At 25.9% G+C, this 22,409-nt stretch overlaps 2 protein-coding genes across 4 annotated transcripts; both read right to left on the bottom strand.

The window, feature by feature from the left end:
- Nucleotides 1–1,586: 1,586 nt before the first annotated feature.
- LOC112592597 (organic cation transporter protein) lies at nt 1,587–13,650 on the bottom strand. Of its 2 annotated transcripts, XM_025336707.1 has the most exons (12): nt 13,329–13,650; nt 12,589–12,783; nt 9,644–9,863; nt 8,878–9,106; nt 8,707–8,810; nt 5,619–5,773; nt 5,206–5,377; nt 4,893–5,138; nt 3,733–3,947; nt 3,354–3,535; nt 3,106–3,245; nt 1,587–1,870 (listed from the first exon to the last, which is right to left on the bottom strand). In XM_025336707.1, the coding sequence occupies exons 3-12, from the start codon at nt 9,784–9,786 to the stop codon at nt 1,798–1,800; spliced, it is 1,659 nt and encodes a 552-aa protein (XP_025192492.1). In that variant the 5' UTR covers nt 9,787–9,863; nt 12,589–12,783; nt 13,329–13,650; the 3' UTR covers nt 1,587–1,797. The 2 variants fall into 2 exon arrangements, with proteins under 2 accessions (XP_025192492.1, XP_025192491.1); XM_025336706.1 differs by lacking the exon at nt 12,589–12,783.
- Nucleotides 13,651–16,311: 2,661 nt separating this feature from the next.
- LOC112592624 lies at nt 16,312–21,738 on the bottom strand. 2 transcript variants are annotated; one of them, XM_025336744.1, is made up of 7 exons: nt 21,643–21,738; nt 21,312–21,529; nt 20,209–20,532; nt 19,744–19,855; nt 19,068–19,136; nt 17,044–17,133; nt 16,312–16,404 (listed from the first exon to the last, which is right to left on the bottom strand). In XM_025336744.1, the coding sequence occupies exons 2-7, from the start codon at nt 21,455–21,457 to the stop codon at nt 16,342–16,344; spliced, it is 804 nt and encodes a 267-aa protein (XP_025192529.1). In that variant the 5' UTR covers nt 21,458–21,529; nt 21,643–21,738; the 3' UTR covers nt 16,312–16,341. The 2 variants fall into 2 exon arrangements, with proteins under 2 accessions (XP_025192529.1, XP_025192528.1); XM_025336743.1 differs by having other exon boundaries at nt 21,312–21,738.
- Nucleotides 21,739–22,409: the final 671 nt, after the last annotated feature.

Here is a 22,409-nt window from a genome sequence, read left to right as displayed (position 1 = left end):
TATAACGTACCTACTTGATATTATTACAATCACAATAAATTCTATACAATTACTTAAAATTACTTTAAAATTCATTGTGTAATCATATAACTGGAAAAAAAAGTATATTATACTACTCTTTATTATTGTAATTGCTAAAGAAGTAATGTTTGACTGTACTTGCGGTCAATTTATAAAATACAAAATAACATAATATTTGGCAATTATTAACTCATTGATATAATTATTTATATTTATATTCAAATAATTAATGCAATAAAAAAATTTTAAATTAACTTCTTCGTCTAAAAATAATTTTGAGTCATTTGATTTATTATGAGTGTTATAAAGTATTAACACTGGATTATTTTAATAGGAACAATGATATACAATGTTTATATAAAATACTAATTCGGTTATATTGTAAAAATACGTTTCATCCAAATTATTTCAACGTATAAAATAAATCGATAAAATCCAATAAATTTGATTTTATGAAAAATTTAATTAAGTAAAAATATAAATAATTTTCATTAAACCCTAAACAGCAATATATGTCTGCACTAACAAAGTTAAATTTAATTTTGATACCTGTTAAGAATATTTTAGTACATTTGTTTTTTAGATATCAAGAATATCTTATAATATATTATATATATATTAAGAATACACTTCTTACACATTTAAATAGTATCTACGTCAAAAGTTATAATAAAATAGTGTATAATCATCAGGCTTAACTGTATTTAGCGCTCGAATTAAGGGAAGACTCAAGGGTACGATCTCAAGTAACTTCTCTAATATTTTTAAAATATATCTATTAATTATTTTCATAAGAATTAGAGTACATAATTTGTAAAAGAGTATAATTTTTTTTATATAAACTATTTTTGTAATTTTTATTTTCGAAATTGTATCGAATAAAATGTAATATAATGAATTACACAACTAGTTATTATCATGATACTGCATTACAGCTATACAATATAATTAAAACGTTATTTAAAAATGTTTAAATTATTTTTGGGCTCTCACACGAGTTTTCTCAGTGGGGTCCAGTATCCATATATATATATATGAATTTAATTAAAAAAACATACATTTAAAAGTTATAATTATTTTTATGTGAGTAAAAATAAATATTCAAAAATATTTATTTTATTCTTTCATAAGGGATTGTTACTGCTGATATACTAATAAAAGTATATTATTGAGTATATTTTGTTAGGGAATTTATGGCTGAAGGGATGTGGGGGAACTTTACAAATTTCTAGAGATATCAATATTTTTCAAATCTAAGAGTCACTCCCATTTTTTATTTTTACCATTCAAGCATTATGGCCATATTATATTTTTGATATCAGTTTCGCGCATTCTATAGCATAGATACGATTGAGCATCACAAACAGCACAAATTCGATTACGAACTAAATCACTTGTAACTAGATATACATATATATGTGTGTTTCTATGAATACAACACAGTCCAGCAGAGGTCATCTATTTTTTTTCGACAGATTTATTATCGTTTGCACTAAATACTAAATTAAAATAGTCGTAATGAAAAAAAAATACCACTTATAACATTAATATTATTATTATTGTTTATAATTCACTCAAAATGTTATAAAAAACATTGGTGGGTAGTAAAAAATGGGCACAAACAACAATGTTTAAGTTTTCGTATTAATAATAAGTAGTCATAAAAAATATAGCAGTCGAAACATTAATACATATTATTACAAAACATGTAACTAGTATTCATAGTGGAAAAATACAAAATATCAATGTTACCTACATAATAATATAATACCTACTTTAATACTTGTCTTTATCCTTGTTCGCGTCACCATTAGTCATAGGTTCATCCGTAAGAACTGGCTTATATTTCCTTGAAAAAAATTAATTAGTATAAATAAACATATTATATTAATCTATAATTATACTGTATTTTAATGTCAATATACTGTAATTGGTGTAAAATAAATCAAATTTACTATGAATTAAATATGTTTAAAATATGTATTAAAATATGTTTCGTCTATTGCATTATTCGTGTTGTTGTTTTTTTTACTTTAATTATTTGAGATACTGAAGTTTAAGTCAACAATCATTTACTCTAAATAAATCCTAAAATTGAATTATTTTTTTCCTATTCTAATATCGAATTTTTAGTTTTGACAATAATTGGATTTTTCAATAAACGACAGAAAAATTGGAAACATACATGATTACAACACGATTATACAAATAATTTAGTTATATAATGTTTACCAAATAAATAAGATACAGCCATATAGGTTTATAATTAAACATCAAACGTTATCTGTCATATGTCAAGAAGTGTTTTATCTTAAGAAAATATTATTTTCATACGTTAAAATTACTAATAAGTATGTATAAGACTACAGATACATATTACATATGTATAATTTTTTTTTACTTTAGTTTTTTTTTAGCATTAAAACAAGGAATTCGTTTATAAAATACGGTTATAGAATGTCTACTATAATATTATACGAGAATGCAGTCCTCATTTATCGTTCAATAATGGTTGATTCTTGAAATTTCTCCTTAGAAACACAATATTATACTAACTATTGAAATATATTTTGTATATAAACACATCCTATAACGTTGTAACTCATAACTTACAACAAGGCATATTTTTATATATTAAAAATATTACAGAACGAATATTGCTCAATCGACATAATATACTGAATTATTGTATGAAAAAAATTTGAATTAGATATACATTTCGAAATTCGATTAAATTTTCATATTTGAATTAATTAGAATAACTAAAAGTAAATTGAGTATGGATAAACATGATTTTACCAAAGATATATAACTTAGTATGTAATACATAAAATATAAATGCGTTTTTTTTCTTTGAAAAAAACTATTTGCAATTTTAAAAGATATTTTATCGAGTATTTATTGAGAAACTATTATGGAACGCCATGTTTTATTGTCATACAATTCAAAAAAGGTTAAAAATAAATCTCGCTCAACGAATTCGATTGATTTTTTTTTACATTTCAATTTTCGTTGCAGACTTTTATAGAAAGTTAAAATCGATAAAGTACGTTTATTCTGTAAAATGTTTTTAAATGCACTCACTTTTCTGACATAGCAATGAGATCTTCGATGGTGTCCGGCAGTTTTCTATTAAGCGTCTCGGGTAATACAAGCGACCAAGTACCGACGAACAATGCTAGACCGCCGTATACAATCAACGGCGTGTTAACCCAAATTTCAGTCTAAAAATTTAACCGAAATTAGTAACCCTCTAAAAGATTGTTATTATATTGTACTATGCAATTCATAAACGGCATGCTTTATAAATGCACTTTAATGCACCTCCTTACCGTGTTATTGATGTATGGCGCCACAATTCCTCCGATCCTAGCGAAAAATGATCCTACCCCTAAGCCCATACTCCGCACTACGGTCGGGAACTGTTCTGCGGTATAGACGTACACGGCTCCATATGAAGCAGTTATGGCCAGTTTCGCCAACATCGCAAAGAATATAATCAACCACGTATTCGCTAGAAATAAATACCGTCTATTTGTAAATTATTTTAAGTTAATAGAACAAATCATCTAACATTACATATTCAAGAATTAACGATAATTAGTTAGTTTGATGAAATAATAAAAAAAAAAACAAGTCATTTAAGTATCACATTGAACTATTAATAACAATTTCGTTCATAATCATATATAAACTAGAAAAATCATTTACTTTTGGGTACAGCTAATGTTAATAGAAGTGCTAATCCGGCTAATATTAGGAACCCAGATATATTTATCTTCCTTCCCCATTTGTTGAGGGTCAATAACAAAAACGTATAAGCTGGAAACTCTACTAAACCGGCTAAATTGAACACCAAATATTGATTTCCTCCAAGATTGGAAGTACTCCAAGACAAACCATAATAAGCAGTGCTGTTTACAAACCTAAAAAAAAAATGAAAATAATATTTAATTACATTAATATTTTTTTTTTTTCAAATGTATTATATTAATGTTTTATTATAATTGTATACTGACTTTGCTGCTTTAAATGTAACCAAAAAATGATTTTACCAAACTAAATTATATTTATAACAGAAGAATTACGTCATATATATAAATATACAACAGTATTCAATCAAATTAAAATTATTTTGTCATGCTATCTAAATTTTTCAATTCTTTTTTTATTTAACTAAAATGTTATTTCAACTATAATTAAATATACCTTTAATCACAGATGAAAGACACACATATAGTTATTTTAATCATTTTGAAATAAGTTACACTTATAAACATAAACAAGTGCATAGTTTATGAGTGAAAAATTATAATTCCTACAAACTTAGCTCTTTATTCATATTTCGAATTGTATATAATATATTATGTTTAATAAACATTCACTATTAAATGTTATTTGAAGAATTTCAAAAGTCAATAATCTGTGTTGTTGTGACTCATTCAAAAAAAAAAAAGAATTTCAAAGTATTCAATTGCTATCTGCTAATCTAATATCAAGAAATATTTGGGTACATATATCCTATAAAAATATTTATAATGATGACAAATACATACTTTACATAAGAATGTTTTTTAAAATATTTTTGTTATTAGTTTTGATTATTAATTTCTTGCAAATATTTTTGTAAATTTTTTATTTCATCACATTTCAATCGATTTGAAATTTTAATTTTAATAAATTATTTATCAAACATATTTATGTTATATAATAAATCATAATAAATAATACCCATAATACAATGAGAAATTTCAAATAAATCATCTTCATATTATCTAATTTATAACACTCTAGACTGTAAATCGTATAAGTTTATAGGTTAATTAATTTATATATTATCAATTTAATTAATTAATTTCAACTATAAATACCACAATAGCATTATAATGATAGATCTCTTCAAAATCACTGGGTGTTTGAATAAATCAAAAAACGATGTATTTGGTTGAGCATCGGTCTGTACTAAAGGCTTTTTCTCAAAATCGCACTCCAATATTTCAATAATGTCTTTATCTGAAATGTCCACACCGTTCACCCTGCACACCTTATGTAGAATTTTTACGGCTCTCTCCAGTTTACCGTTGGTCAATAGCCATCGCACAGATTCTGGTATAAACCTTAAAAGTTAAAAATTAGTTTTATAAAAATTTTACTGGTTATGAAACCAATGCGTGCATTACTAACCAATAATAGGGCGTGTATAACAGAGTCGGTATAGTTATAGCCAGCTGAAAGTATCTCCAATTATTGTGGAAAATATATGCAAATGCGGACGTTAAAAGAAAACCGACAGAAAAGAACATTTGTATAACAACGCCAACCACCATTCGGTATTTAGGGCTGACAAATTCCAAGCCTGTGAACAATAATTGAACTTTTAAAATATTTGAAACGGTAAAATCTTACGTTCTAAGAACCTATATTTAAATACACATTCTATTAAAGTGAGTCCATTAAAGTCAATATTATTATTAACATAGCCGTGTGGCGTGTGCAGTGTTCATTTTTGAGTATTTAACAATGTTTTAGTTTCGTATTGAATATTGATATCTAAATATAGCTAAAAAGTAAAAGCTTAGTTATAGTAGACGGTTTACCGATGACATAGCTTGCTAGGTATAGCCCTGAAGTAGATGCTCCAACCAATACTCTGAGAAGTGTAAAGCTCCAATATTCTTGGGCAAATGCCATACCGCAACCGACGATTCCCTGCAGCCAAAGAGATATCATAAAAATATTTTTTCTTCCGATCCTGACAACAATAAAAGTTTAAGACTTGATCAAAAAAAATTATTAAACGTATAGGCGGCTGATAATAGTATTACAAATTATGATGAATTATCCAGATTAAGGTGTTATTTTAAAAAAAATGAATTTTTATAATCATTGGAATATCTTTCAGGTATTTTATTAGATTAAATATATTATGTAATAGAAAAAAATATTTAAAATTATTTTTTTTAAATACATTCAAATACATAACATATTATGTACTTGTATAATATATAATTACTTAAGAATGTGTTTGAATTATTTAGATAAAAATTTAACCAACTCTAATATTATATTATAATATTTTATGGCATATAAATACAATTTTTATTGCAATAAATAATCTAAATAGACTTTATCTATAATAATATTATATAATTATTAGTGTCTCAGTGTCTGTATATTGATCACTTAAAAAGGTCTAAAGATAACAGCTATATTTAAATACCTACATATTTTATTACTTACCTAAAAAAAAATACTCGTTTAGGTTCGATAAAAATGTACAAATACGTAGCTCAAAACATTTGTTTATAATATTAAACACCGATTTATCCATATATTTATAAGCATCTTAATTTTTAATATTATTTTATTAAAGTACAATAAAAAATAAATAAATTTTCCAGTTTTATTAATATTTATGATATATACTAATACATCTAAGCAGAGGTGACTTAAACATACAAAAGACTGGGGCTTTACTCCAGTCTAAATTCAGCGTAGGTATAGTTGGGTTGTCATAGTTAAGAATATTGAAATTTTTTTAAATAGCTATATCTTATTATTTATCTTGAAAGTTGAGATATTTTGTAACAACTAACAAAATGTAAAGATATATTATCTCAATACTGTTTCTATCATTAGATTTGATATTTTTATTGTTATAAATCAACCAAAACACAAGAATAAATAAAGTTTCGCGTATAATCGAGGAAATATAAATTTAAAAAATTGTCAAAGACATCTGGATTATTATTCAATAATGAAAACAAAACAATCCAATTTATCCATTAAATTTTTCTTATCGGCACCGAAAAAAATTAAAATCTATGAGGATATTATACCTAGTGAATTTTCTTCAACTTCAGGTGGTAAGTGTGAGTTATAACTTGTAAGTAAGTATTGAAATTATAATACTTAATACCTGCCAAGCTACCTATCTAATATATTTATTTTTTACTCTTAGAATCATTTGTTTTTAAAAAACATTACAATAATTATACTTTTATTTCACCATTAATATATTAAAGTATTATAAATTATAATGTTTGCTATAATATGTTTAAATTAATTATCATGCTATTAACATGATTTATAAACGTTCAAAAATAAAACCAAAGAACTTCAACGTAAATTAAACAAAAAAAAAAAACAATTTCAACTTTCAATGATACAGAATCTTTTGAATTAACCCTGTATAATTATACTTTTAGTATTGCGTAATTTAGATAACCACACTTGTATTATACTGTATGCCATAAGCTATAAGATAAATTAATGCAACAAAAAATAAATTAAGTCTCTTAAGAAGTATGGAAAAAGATAAATTATCAACATGTTTTTTTTAATGAATGTAATTTGTTTTGTATAAAGTATGAATTAGATGAACAGACATGGAAATCTAAACGAACCAGTTAAATAAAAAAACGGATAGAGAACTTTAAAAAAATGAAAGATCAAATATACCACAAGATATATCCATAAATGAAATTTATAATATAATATTAGATAAAACTATTACTAAGATTAATAAAAGGTATAATCACATTAAAAATATTTTAAAATCATTGACATATTTTTCTCCCAATCAATTTGATGATGAATATTTTTCAGATTTATTCAAAAAAAATTGCATTATGGTTAACCACCGTTGATAAATATGTTTTAGATTTTTAATTTAAATTTGTTTTAAATAACTTTCAACAACTTCATATAAAACATAACTTATTGTCTATTAACATAAATATTTCAAGTTTACCTGTTAGAAAAAAATAAATCAAAATCTGAAGAAGAAAATGGTTTTAATAATGAAAAAATTAAATCTAAAGAAAATGTAATTTCAAAATGATAGATATCTAAAATAATTAAATACATTTAGTTTTGAATCCCCATCTCCAAATGTATATATATAATACATAAAGCATATGTACATTATCCCCAACTTAATTCTTAATGACGAACTCATACGGCGTACACTCATACACACACGTGTTTTAACCTTACAAACAAACTACAAAAAATATCTACTGTTTCTATTTATAACTAATGACCTTAGTTTTCGGGCTTAAAATAAGATCAATAAAATAAAAGTACAATAACGTCTATATCTTATAGAATCATATCTTCTAAATCCAATATCATGGACGTATTAACCTTTGTACACCAACGTTAAATAACTCAAAAACTACTATTCAAAATTTTGAATTAGATAAGGAAAAGTTAGAAGACCACTATTCATTAAATAATTTACAGTAAAATTGGAGGTTTCTTAATTGAAAATCAGAAGTTAGTATCACCACAGGATACTCCTTAATTATAGTACAAAAAAATCTCATGATTATGAAAATATGGTCTCTAAGTGTGTTTAAAACTATCAAAAATCAGAATTTAAATAAATGTATTATTAAATAAAAAGAGGGTGAGCGTACTTTGATAAATCATTATTTATAAAATATATGTGGGTTATTGTGTCTTAAAATTCAAGTTACACGAATAAATTATTCACCTTCACAAAGTGTGTATTCTAAAATAATGCACATTTAATTACATAGTATTAAACTAGTAGGTACCAATCGTGGTATGTAACTAATAACTATGTACAGGAACATAGCTATTTAATATTCAATTTTTTTACATACAGAATTCGTGTTAAAAATTATGATTAACGTTAGATATTGAAGTATAACTCACCGGTCCGACAAGTATCCAAATATTATCGATCCCAACATAACACCAACCATAAGCATTGAGTCCGCTGTACCTTTGTACCATGCTCTATCGCAGACTAAGTTGAACTATTCCAAAAAATAAAATTGATCACTTTAAACGATTGTAAGAGAATATGAGCACTTAAAAATTCACCTCCATCACTGCGGTATTTTGATAAGTCTCTCTGTCGTATATCCACCGATGGCAATTTATACTATGGTTCACCGGCATATTGGACGAATAATACGCTTCAGTGAAATTCGTATCGTATATTTTACAGGAAGAAAAATGTTCCAACTTATAATCAAATGGATATGACATGTTCATGATGTTAGGCGGTAAAACATATGAAGCATTATCGAGTTCACCCGGCAATTGACATCTATAACGGGAAAACAATATTAGCTTATATAAAAAAATATATATAAATAGATTACTAATTGTAAATATTATAAATATGCCAGATGGTCAATTTAACGTAAAACACTCATCTTTTCAAAAATTATTTACGTTTTAAAAGAATATTTTCAAGGTAACTAAATAAAAACGTATTTCTAATAAAATATATTACTACTATTTTGTCTTCTTATTTTCCTAGTCTTTACAACTCGTCAAAAGTTTTTTCCGCTAATACGACATTATGCAATCCATCTCTGCCATGCATTATATATTTCCACTTATCATTTATTAATCACATATTCCTTAGATTCTCCTCAACTACATTAATTCAACTTTTCTTATATCTTTATTTTACTATTTTTTTTTTATTTTTTAAATGACAAAATGCATTTATAATTCTTTTAAAGTTAATGTTTTCTGTGATAATAAGTGTTCTACGTTTAAATGGATCACTCGTGATTCATACATGATATACGTCATATACGTCACATGTGTGTAACGTATCATTGAAACTATTTACCTGTGATCAGTTTTGGCTAAGATAAAGACTCCAGCCAGTTTATGTAAAGCACACGATATTGCAGGTAGACACAAGAAGAAGTATATTCTTTTCTGGTACTTCCCAAAATTTCCCATTTTTTCCAATAGGTCGTCGTAAGTCATTTTTTTCTATATTAAACAACTTCAGTCTTTGAACTTTGTGTTGTTAAAAACTCTGTATATAGTCATTCAGTATTTTGCTAAAACATAATAAAAATGTTCATGAATAGAGGTATTATTGATTAATGCCCAACACAACAGTATTATTTTACATTCATCAATACTTAATAAACATACAAACATAATATAATTAAACCCTTGTTAAAATATCAACCCGTATTATTGCATTAAATCAAACTAAATATACTGCAGATTAACTTATTGGGCTATTTTCAATATTTAGTTGATATATGATAAGATTTAACTCTAATAAAATCTTCATTTTCGCATCCCCATCCCTAAGACGCATACTCATATAAACAAACAGAAATTAATTATTAATACGTGTATGATATAAGCAAGATAAAAATATTAAAAACTTATAGAGGTATCTACATGGTACTTTTTGCAAAATCAACTAAATAGCTGGAACTTTTTATAATATTTTTCCAATTTATATTGTATACACATTTTATATCTTTATCTAAACAAATGATCACAATTTAAACAGTAATTTTCTCTGTTTATAATATGAGTTTTCAAAAATTAATTTGATTGTTATGATTATTACTTGTCTTAAATCTATCTATCTTAATAAGACATAAATAAAATAGATTCGATTAGATCAGATCATGGTCTACCTGTACTTAGTCAGTATATGTAGTAAATATTTTAACTATATATTATGATATTTGACATAAATATAATATGCTATGTGCATTTATAATACATAGACATATAACAATACACAAGCTGATGAACTGCTATGAAATAAAACAGCTCAAATTCATTATATTGTATTTCTGTTTAAATTAAAAAGGAAAACATTTTGATTCTGAGTGGAGCAATGAATACATTTTAAAATTATTAACTCAAAATCACATTTTTTATTTATATGTATACTATTAAGTCTTTTACTTAATTATTTATACAGACCTCGAACAGGAAGTTGATTTTATAATAAACATTAAATTATAACATATAGATTCAAATTTACAATAATTGAATGAGTAGATAGGTGCTATACCTATAGTATATATTTAATATAATACTTATATCATAATATAGTTAATGGTAACAATAACATTATGTTTCCGAGTGCTAATGGATATATAGAAGCACAAATAGAGTACTGTAGATATATATAACGCGAGTGATATAAAATTGCAGATCTTATGATCATTTTCAATAAATATAGTCATAACCTCATAACTTATAATATACGTGTATACCTATTTATATCAAGTAAAGTGTAAATTACTGTAGACTATAGATCAATACAATACCAAAAGTACTTTATTACACGACTGAAGGTCTTTGACCAGATAATAGATACATTTAATCGTAATACTTACGCCGCCTGCATATAAAACACGAAATTAAACCACACAAATATTTATATTGTTAGAGTGCAACAATATTATATTGTAGGATGTCAATCATTGTGCGCTGACAAGCGTTTAAAACTTTAAAACGTTTTTACAATGTTAACTATTACTGCCCATAGTGGGCTGGCGGTAGCGGCATATTGTACAATGACATAATCAGTGTGTTGTCGCAACGTCGTATTCCTATTACCTAATTCAAAACACAACAGTTGTAGTTCTATAAAGAATGATAACAAACGTCTGTATACAACGCCTGCATTGTATTCCCTACACATTTTTTAGCATGTAGGTACGAAAATGTAGACAAACGTGAAAAACATAAATGAGAACACGGCCACAGTAGGTATTTAAATAACAAATATTCAAATACTTTTTTAAGTATTTGCTCAAACACAATATATTTTAAATATCTACTTGTAAAAAGTACTTACAGGTATTATTTAAAGTATATTTTTCAAAGTATTCTTGTTTAGTTTTATACTTTTTTTCTAATTTTATATAATTATACAATTTTTAATTAAAAATATAAATAAAAAAGAAATAAAAATGAAAAAAAATATATGTCATCAAATGTACGTCAGCATTGATTTTATAAATTACTAAAAAATTATATGATATTACCTGTTTATTATTAAACTATGTAGATACTATACTATTATAATATGATGTGCAATTTTTCTGTTTTTGTATGGTAAATACTAAATTGTAATATTTTTTATTTAATTATAAGAAAAAAAAAACAATAATTTAGCTCTAATAAATTCAATTTATTTTTGCAATATTATTTTAACTAAAACTATTAATACATTAACTAAACTCAAAACAGATTTTAGTTACAAATAATGTAGTTGTTATCAATATGATTAAAAAATAACTGTTGTATATTTTTGGAATTTTTAAATATGTTAAAGACTGTATTTTAAAAATCTGGAGATTTTTTTGTACTACTTAATAAAAACATTATATAGGTACAATAATATTATATACCTTGAAAACTATACTCATTCAAATTTTGAATTAGGTATACAAACATTTTCAAAAATAATTTTCACAATGGATAATTATAAAATAATTATCTATCAAATTATGTAAAATGTATACAAAAAAGGAGGATTTTTATTTGAAAATTAGAACTTTACCACAGAACACCCCTTAAGTAATAAGTTAAAAAACTCAATTATTTTAAAATATGAACTATTATTTAAAAATTCCAAAAATCAAATTTTAAATAAATTCCTTATTAAAAGAAAAAATGAAATGTGCATTTTTGGAGAAACATTCTGTATGACGTACACAATTTTATTTTTATGACCACAAACAATATATTATTCTAGTATTTAATTGGTGGAATTTACTTTTTTCTTTTCGAAACACATACCTATATGAACCTACAAGCTCAACCTTATTAGTGTGTGAGTCGTAATTCTTTATTTATCCACTACTGTAATAGCGTAAAGGTTTTATATGGCGTAAGGAGGATGTAAACTGCTCCTGAACGTTAAGTTTTTAGATGCGCCTTTAAATGTGTATTCTTTTCAGCAATGCATTCCTGTATTCCACAAAATCTAACGAGCTGAAAAACGATTGCAACATAATTAAAATAAAAATCATAGTTAACCTGCTCATGTTACGGCGGTGCTGCTTTAAATAGACAAGCAACTATGTATGTAAAAAAGCAAATGTGCGCGTGACCATTGGATACTCAAACTCGTTGCGACGTACGATTACAAGAGATATAATACAGTCGCCAAATAATATTACAGCAGTAAATTATTAAATACGCTGCGGCATCGTGCCTAGCACATGCTAATTTATTTTTGAACGGCAGCCGGGTGCCGCCAATCAATATAACAGCAACGTACGTCGGCGCACGCGCTTCGTTTATTGCCATAGTCCTGCTCCTGCAGTTGCTGATACACCGCGACAATATTATATTATATAGACCTGCAGGTGCAACGTAAAGGTATTATACTAAATCTTTGCGATATTTGTGATAGATACAGTTGATTATAATACGGTTGACGTCTGTATAATGTTATGAGTTATTATATCGGCTGTATGTCGCGATGCGGCGTGAATCGCGATTTCGTGGATTTATAATATTAATATAATAGTTACCAACGACTGCTACAGCAGCGATCGAGAAGCCGATGTCACGTTCCGGCAAAATCGCGGAATGCCGTTGTCGCCGTAGTCGGAATATGAAGAAAACAAATGGAGAAAACTAAACGGGAATCGAAAACTGAAAACCATGCGCACGTTATATATTATTTTGTACTAAAGCAAGAAATTCGGTCAACGGCGGACGATATTTCGTTAAAATTTTTATTATCGATTGATGTGACTGTTGTTATAATACGTTAACGGAAATCGATTGATGTGAAAACGGCCGTGAACCATTCGCGGTCGCGCGCACTGCGATGAATGGCATGGCCTACTCACATAGTGGCTATTGTGCATGTATACCTATCGGCGCCGCCGTGGCAAGACCTCTCTACGACGCGGTCGCGCTATTTAACACAGCTGCGGCTCCTGCGTCTATATTTACGTGCGCGACGCATACACGATATTATAATAATATTATACAGAGCAATTCTTCAATCGGTATAAACAATCAAATTAATTCTCGACTCAGTATGACTTTGTACGTTTTTTAATAAAGTCGTTATTCGAATGTTCCACGGTATTTACTCGTCATTCGCCAATATGACAGACTTTTGATGAAAACAAAACCTTCTATCCTATAATCGTTATCATCATACCTCTCCGTTTATCCAATGATGATACTACGTTAAATTACCACGTTAATATTTATTTTTAATTTCATACTCCGAAGAAGAATATTTTTCTGAGCATTTTGATAGGCAAAATACGAATATCGAGCAACTGGTTGTCACTATGATATTGTATACAATAATTAGTAATGACTTATAAACATGTTTTACATTTTAGAGCGGAGAGGCAAACTATTGATGCGTTGTACACGGATACTATTCACGAGACTAAACTTGAAAATTATAGATACTTTAAATTTGAAAATAATGTCGATAAGAAGTGGTGAAATATAGAATTATTTTTCATGTAAATTTGCAATGACTTGAAATCACGTATAGAAATATATATTTCTAAAACGCGTACATTTTACTGTAGGTAATGCTTAATGATAAAATAATCGCTTTTTAAATACTATCTCTGATAAACATAATGCTTTTATGATTGATTTACAATAAAAAAAATACTATTACTGTTTACTGCTAAATGGGTACGAATACCGACACGTCAATTGTATTGTGCATGGTGTGTAAAATGTGTAAAATATAAATACTGTAAAAACATACGACTACGTCGCTACAAATCCACGATTAGTAAATAGTAAATACTAAATAGCCATACGCCACGGCTACCACGTGTTTTTTTTCAACAGTATTTGATGTTTAGTGTCTTATCATAAAAACCAGCCCAATAGTATTCTTTGTTGACGACTCTAACTCACTCTCTCGCTCTCTCTCAATTCCTCAATCACGCCATGGACCAGTAGCTTAAATTAATTTCTATGACTCAAGCGACGCGTACGAGATAAAAATGATGAGATTTTCAACGTTTCCGTAATTGTATTGCATACGTGTACAACTTCCATTAACACAACGGCGGGATCCAAGCATTTAGATCGAAATTAAAAATATTATACAGCACTACAGAGACACGAATCGCATTAATTTTAATTTTTAATACAGGAAGCTCAGCCGCTTGAAAATTATTCTAAACTAACACCAAGAATCACATAATATCCATCACAATATTTTCTTAAATAATTCGTTTTTTATATATTTTCAGTTTAAGTCGGCAAATAGTTATGATGTATTAATATATGCCGAGTGATACATTTAATGTAAGACACTCCTTATTTCAAAAACTATCTATTAGCCTAATTAAAAAAAAAAAATTTTGTATAATTTTAAAAACAACGTTTTTTAAGTGATATACATTTATTTTACTGTTTAATCGTTACCATTCTTTTAACATTTTCAATGAAAATATCCTTTTTTAATTCCTTTTTGCAAAACCAAATATTTTTTAAAATACCTCGATACATAAAAATCAAATAGTTTGACGAATAATTTTATAAATTTCAGTTATTTAAAATATTGACGAGTGGAGTGGAATAATACAAAAGGGTTCTACAAAAAAAGTTTATCTTTTTTTCGCAAACAATGTTCTACCAACACTATTATAGTAATATTATGAATTATTATTATAGGTATACGAGTGGTTCCGTAGTCACGTTCATATTTTACAGCCAATTGATTTCGACTTAAACTCTTTTAGCGCTTAGTGTTTTATAAATCTATTTCAATTGTTAAAAAATATTTTTAATCTATGAAACTTATATAATAATGAAAATAATACACTTAAAGATACACAGAATTTAGCAAAAAATGATTAAAATGTTGAACTTAATTAAAACGAAAAATTTAAGAGATCATTAAATAAAACATTAAACACTCACTGAAAAAAAAAATATATCAAACATTATAAAACACAATCATAAATCGGTTTTACACTACCTATACTTAATTTGATATAACGTACTTTATAACTATTATTTTAAATTAAAATAAAATTGTATACCTACCTATATGGCTATATATCTATATGTATAATAAATAATTATATAATATGTACCTATAACGTACCAAACAAAGAATTAACTTATAATTAATCTATAACTATAAAATTACTATGAGGTCATACCAAATGTTTGTTCTTAAAAGGAACGCATCAAAGAGGATTATCTACAGTTAGTTAAGCATATATATATATATATATGTAATAGGAATTATGCATGTAATATTAAGAACTTGTTATCTGAAGTTCTGAAAAAGAACACAATAATATTGAAATCAACATACAGTTTTATGTAATATATATATACTTTCTCGAACAATGTTAACGAAACAAAATTCCATCAACTAATATGTATCTCATATTCATAAGTAATTATAAATTTAAATAATTGTGTAATTATATAAACTTTAGTTGATGATGCTAAAACATTTTTACATATATTATGTAAGAAAAAAAAATACTCTTATTACTCTTATAACATTAAAATGAATGTGCACGTAAAATTTTAGAATCGATTACACAAAAAAGATACAACCAATATGATAAACCCAATAATGGAACTAAATACCTGTAAGAACAAAAAAAAAAAATAGTATTGTTAAATGTCTTAATTAATGTTCTATACACATCATTAATCATTAAATCACTTAAAGTAAGTAATTTATACATTAAAAATGTAAAATTATATTATATTCTAATATAATAATTTAACAACCTTCATGCTAAATGTTAAATCGTAATAATATCATTGATTTTAAATAACAGTTAATCATAAATCAATATATTATAAGTACAATATTGCAATCATTTTCAGTAAAATACATTTATAAAAACTTTTGTAATTTATACTTTTTGAAAGTAATAAAGCTAAAAAAGCTGACATTTATTTGATTCATTTAAATAAATATTAATTGCTAATCATTCATGATAGAAATTGTAGTGATAAACATGTATTAATATTATAAATGTGCTCTATTTTTTAATTATTAGATATTTTAACTTATATTTATGCAACTTTTATGGCAAAGTCGTCAAAGTGAAATAAACATCAATTTTAAAATATTATATTGTTTCATTTAATTTTTTACTACTAAACTATGAACTTAAGTCTTAAAATATTAAATTGTTGACATAACGCTTAATATTAAGTTATGATTTATGAATTTATTCATGAAAACTGTGGAATATTGTAACTTGTAAAACTTACAGAGTACAGGAACTTTTTATTTACGTCATAGCAATGGTTGGCTGATATATTTACTTCTGTAACATTTAGTTCATTTAAAAACAAATAAACCTGTAAAAATAAAAATAAATTATTTATTTAATTATATATATTTTTATTAATAAAGAAAATACAGAACATAATAATAATAATTGTTTGCATAATCAACATTTTCCAATCATAAATTCATAAAAGAACATAATTCGTTTAGGTAATAAAAATTATTAATGATATACGAGTATACATTAAATTTACTTAATTAATGAACTTACAAAATAACATTTATTTTTATTATTTATATGAAATTCTATTATTATTTAAGTAAAACTCTATTATAATAAGTATAATAATAAAGATGATAATAAACAAATTTAATTTAAAGTTTGTAGGTTTCATACATAATATGTATAATATCAGAAGGACCAATCACACCGCGACACTTTAGTATACTATAATTTATTGTTATTTATGTTAGTTAAAATTGTATTTTGATTAAAAACATACTTAAACTGAATGTCTGAGCTATCATAGTTATGTACCTGATCGACTTATTTATTGTAAATTCAAATAAGATGCACGATTGAAGGCTCTCGTGGCAGTATAAACTATACTATGTGTATGATTATATTAATATTATAATTCCTTATTCCACGTTTATATCGATCACTCAGTCACTTATTTAAGCTCAATAGTTATATCTCGGCTCACGACCCATAATATAATCAAGGTTGGTTTATAAATACATAAAAGTTTATGCGCTCACCAAATCATTGCTATAAAGTATACTTACTTACTTCAAGACGTGCCTTAAGGTCAAGGATAACTACTACATACTTTATGTTTGAAATGTTACCTATAATGCACCTAATAAATATTATAAAACTAATTCAATAATAAAGTCCTATTTATATGAATATAGATAGACAATATAATATTTAAGTATACAACCTACATGGACTAAATAACACTTTAAATTAAAATATTTTATTTTATAATATTATGTATTATGATTTATGAGTTATGACGTATAATAAATGCAAAAAACTAATAAATCCCTGAACCTTTTTTTTGGAAATTTGATATGAAGATAACTTGAACGCTAATAAACACGACGTAAGCTCTTTTTTATTAGTTAACCCCATAGCTGTATTACCGATTAAGTTAAAGCAATATCAAGTGTTCAAAATAAATCTCTGTAATAGTTATATAGGTATATAGTATATTGTATATATTATATTATCATAGTTATACTCATAGTAAGTTGTATCCCGCTAATAAACACTTGAACCCATATCTGAATTCATTTTAAAACTTTTATTAATTATGTGTGGAAATATTCACGATAAAAGACAACAAGCCAAATATTATTAATTGATACGTTAATAAAATGGTACCTAACCTAATCTATATTTAGCAATTTAGCATAACATATTAATAAATATAGTAATGCCTTTTTGAAATAAAATATCAATACGTTAAATTAAGAAACAAATGTAATATAGACTATGAGCAGCAAAATATTCATAAATCGGCCCTGATTAATCCCTAAGGAGCTTAAGGATTAATAACCACTCAATATTATTGAAAGATCTTTGATAGAAATTGGAGATTTAGAGAAGGTATTGATTTTATAATATAGGCATAATTTAAAAAGGGGTTCTAAGAAATTTAACCTCTAAAGAAATGAAAAAGGGTTGAAAGTTTTTATAGGAAATCAGAATTTTATTGTCAAATTTACTTAAAATGTCAACGTAATCTACGAAACACGCTTAACATTAACTATATAGCTTTCTTACTCGTCATAACAAAACTATTAATATTTCAATGAAGCTGCGGAAAATAACTAGTTTATTATAAATACATATTATTTAAAGTTATTAGTTTACGTGAAAATGCTATTGCTTTAAAATATTATACCAACTTGATTTATTCTATTATTTACATGTGTAAAAGTTAAAAAATAATCTACCAAGGATTATGAATTACATTAAGATTCAATAAGTTACCTGTTCTTTGGTTTGATGCTTCCGACAATTCACTCTATTGCGTAATAAATGATAAAATGTAAAAACGCTCTAAACAAGCAAATAATCAAATTACTCAAATGCAATACTAAAAACACGTTTTTTAAGTTACTAAGCTAACAAGTATAACATGATAACATGAAGTAGGTAATATTTATTTATTTTTTATACCTATAATCATTATTTTGGGTAGAAAATTATGTCACCATTTACCTTATACTTTAATGCTTACCCTATTTTCATTTAATGCGTGTTGCACAAAAAAACCCCGTGGAAAAACGCTCCAATTTATGATATTTTGATAATTCTAAAATATCAATGGTAAAGTATAGGCGTAGGGTGGTAAGAATTTTTGAGGAGGCTGTTATCTTCCGGGGGTAGACATATACCGACTCGTGGAAGGCTTCGTCTGCATTTTAAGTAAACTATTTTCCAAAATGGAGGAGGCTAAGCCCCCCTCCAAGCCTTCCCCCAAACTACGCATATGGAAATAAGTATATTATTTATTTATTCATATTATGAGCAATTTAAAAAATTGATTTTTTTCAGTTACTTTCAAACGAGTCTCACTCAAAATCGTTTTATACCATTATATTAGGTATTTTATAGAATATAGATTAAATTATTAAAGTTAATAATAATTTAAAAAATAAATTACCTTATTATGTAAATAAGAACTTGACTCTATTATGTAGATGAAAACCATAAATAATCTTGTCATTCGTATTATTCTGATGATAACTTTCAAGTTAACAAAGTTGTAAAAAAAACTAAAACATAATAATTACTAACTATTAATAGTTTAAAACCTAGATTCAACAAAGAAACTATTGTTCTATAATTTATTTATTAAATGTGATTACATAATAATTGTACAAGCGAAGTGCATCAATATCATAATACAATTATGACGCATACTTTTAAAGGTTTGAACAAGGCGACTGGCGAATTCATTACATATTATTTATACCGTTATATTAAAGAAGCGATTGCTACTCGGTAATCAGATCACAGACAAAAACGCATGCTACAGCGAATCAAACTACAATAGCAAATCACAGCAATATAATTATATTTGTATATTAAGTATAATATCCGTTAATGTGCGAGTTATACAATTTACTTTTCGGTCGCAATACTTGTGGCCAGGCTATTTATGAGCTTAAACAGTACCAAAAGCACATACAGCTGATAGCATGACAAAAGTATAATCAAATCCAAATTGTAATGCGAGTTGAACTTTTTGCAAAACGTGTATAATACGAGATTCCGTTGTCGAGCTTGACGAATCCGTTCGAAGTCATCGAGTAAGTCAAATTTGACGAAGTTGTTCAAATCATTGTACAATCGACCGATAGCGTAGAAAGTGTGTATCAGTTGCATTTCGAAGCCCAAAAACGCATAGGTAGTAATGTTGTCCAAGTTCACGGACTTATTTTTCATGTATCTAAATTTGCAAAAACATTTTTAACGCTATGAATAATAATAGTAATCAGTATTATATAAGTAATGTATATACTATATACATATAAAATATAATATAATATGCAATGTAAGTACATCGTTTTTGAAACGAGTAAGATCTGCAAGTGCTGAATATTATCCATCCCCTTCCCCAATTTTGGATATTTCCCTATCTTAGTGATAACTTCCATATTTTTCTTCCCAGAATAAACATGAAAAAATCATTGAAGCTCATTTTTAAACAAAAACTAATTTGGCTTACCTATTCAAGCAATCACATATAGATTAATAATTTGCAAATTATAAAACAATATTTACATAAGTAAGTACATTAAAACATTTTCATTTTTTGTATTTTTCTTTTTGTTTTACTTCTAGATATAGTTATAACTTATAATAAAATAAGATAAATCCAACAATAAAAATTTACAGTTGGTTTATTGTGATAGGTAACGAGAGGAATGTGGAAACCTCTTAAAATTTTGAAGTGAATTTTTAAATAGCTATTTAAGTGTATGCTTAATTTTTACAAACAAGGTATAACGAATTTATAAATCAATTTAAATACGTAATAAAACTGTAGATTTTGATTCAGAAAAGTTTTAAAATTGTAAATTTGTATGCTGAAGATAAATCGAAAGAATTCTTTATTAACATGTTATAAATTATAATTACACGAATAATTACAATAAATTGGTTTTTAAATAGTTAAAAAAAATATTTATATCTATCCAAAAATAATGACGTAACACCGTTACATACCTATCTATAATATCTCCAACGAATTCAATTAGCACTGACACTATACTGGCATACATAATTACAATTGACGATTTCGGTACCGAAATGTCAGCTGACCATTCAGACAAGCTATTGTAACATCTAACTGTGTCACTCACAAACATCATTCTTCTCAGTAAGATGCACAGCAACCCGATCCCGTTGGTGCTTAACACGATAGACGTGACAACCGACGTTTTCTTTATAGTACCAAAAAATATCATCGTCAAATGCGTGTATATTTGTAGTACAACAATCGCGACATGTACGAAAACAATTAACAGTCCACATTTTGACGTTGAGAACAACTTACTGCTTTTATTGTATACAATAGGAAACGCACCAAGCCAATTGCACACCAAAAATGCAGAACTGTAAAAAAAAAAATGTTAATAAAATAATATAGCTGGAAACTATTGTTCAATAGTAGTTTTATAAATTTAATCTAAACTCTAAAATTTGTTCTGTGAATTTATCGAATTTAAGCTTAAATACAACACCTAACTGTAAGTTCATTTCTGTGATTAAAATCAAAAGAAATGATTTTTTATGTAAGTTTGGTTTATTTCAATATTTATAAAAAAAACATTAATACTACTACATTGAACATAAAATAGGTAATAACTAATAACTAATGGATACATTTTCATGACTACAATGCCGGTATATTATGAATAATTTAACAATTAAAAAGTAATTTATTTATGAATGGTAACTATTGACTATTGAACAGAATAATGGACAAATACATTTCTAATAAATAGGTATTATAAATACAATACACTCGCACACCAAAATAAAATAAAAAACAAATACAAACAAAAAAGTATTCTTGACTAAAATAAAACAGAATAAATTAATTTATTGGATCAATTGTTTCAAATACCAATTAAATTATAACTAAAATAACTCATTTATGACTATTCAGTATGTTATATACTATACATCATGACAAGAATGACAAAAATAAAATAGTTCTTTATAATAATGAAACTACATTAATAATGTATTTATCGTGATTCATGTCAGCACAGTAAAAAATAACCACACCTCAATACCATAAGTAATTAAACATTTAAA

Source organism: Melanaphis sacchari, unplaced genomic scaffold (genome assembly GCF_002803265.2).
Source record: "Melanaphis sacchari strain LSU unplaced genomic scaffold, SCAv2.0 Contig182_pilon_pilon, whole genome shotgun sequence".
Lineage (NCBI taxonomy): Eukaryota > Metazoa > Arthropoda > Insecta > Hemiptera > Aphididae > Melanaphis > Melanaphis sacchari.
This window is presented reverse-complemented; position numbering and strand designations above follow the sequence as displayed.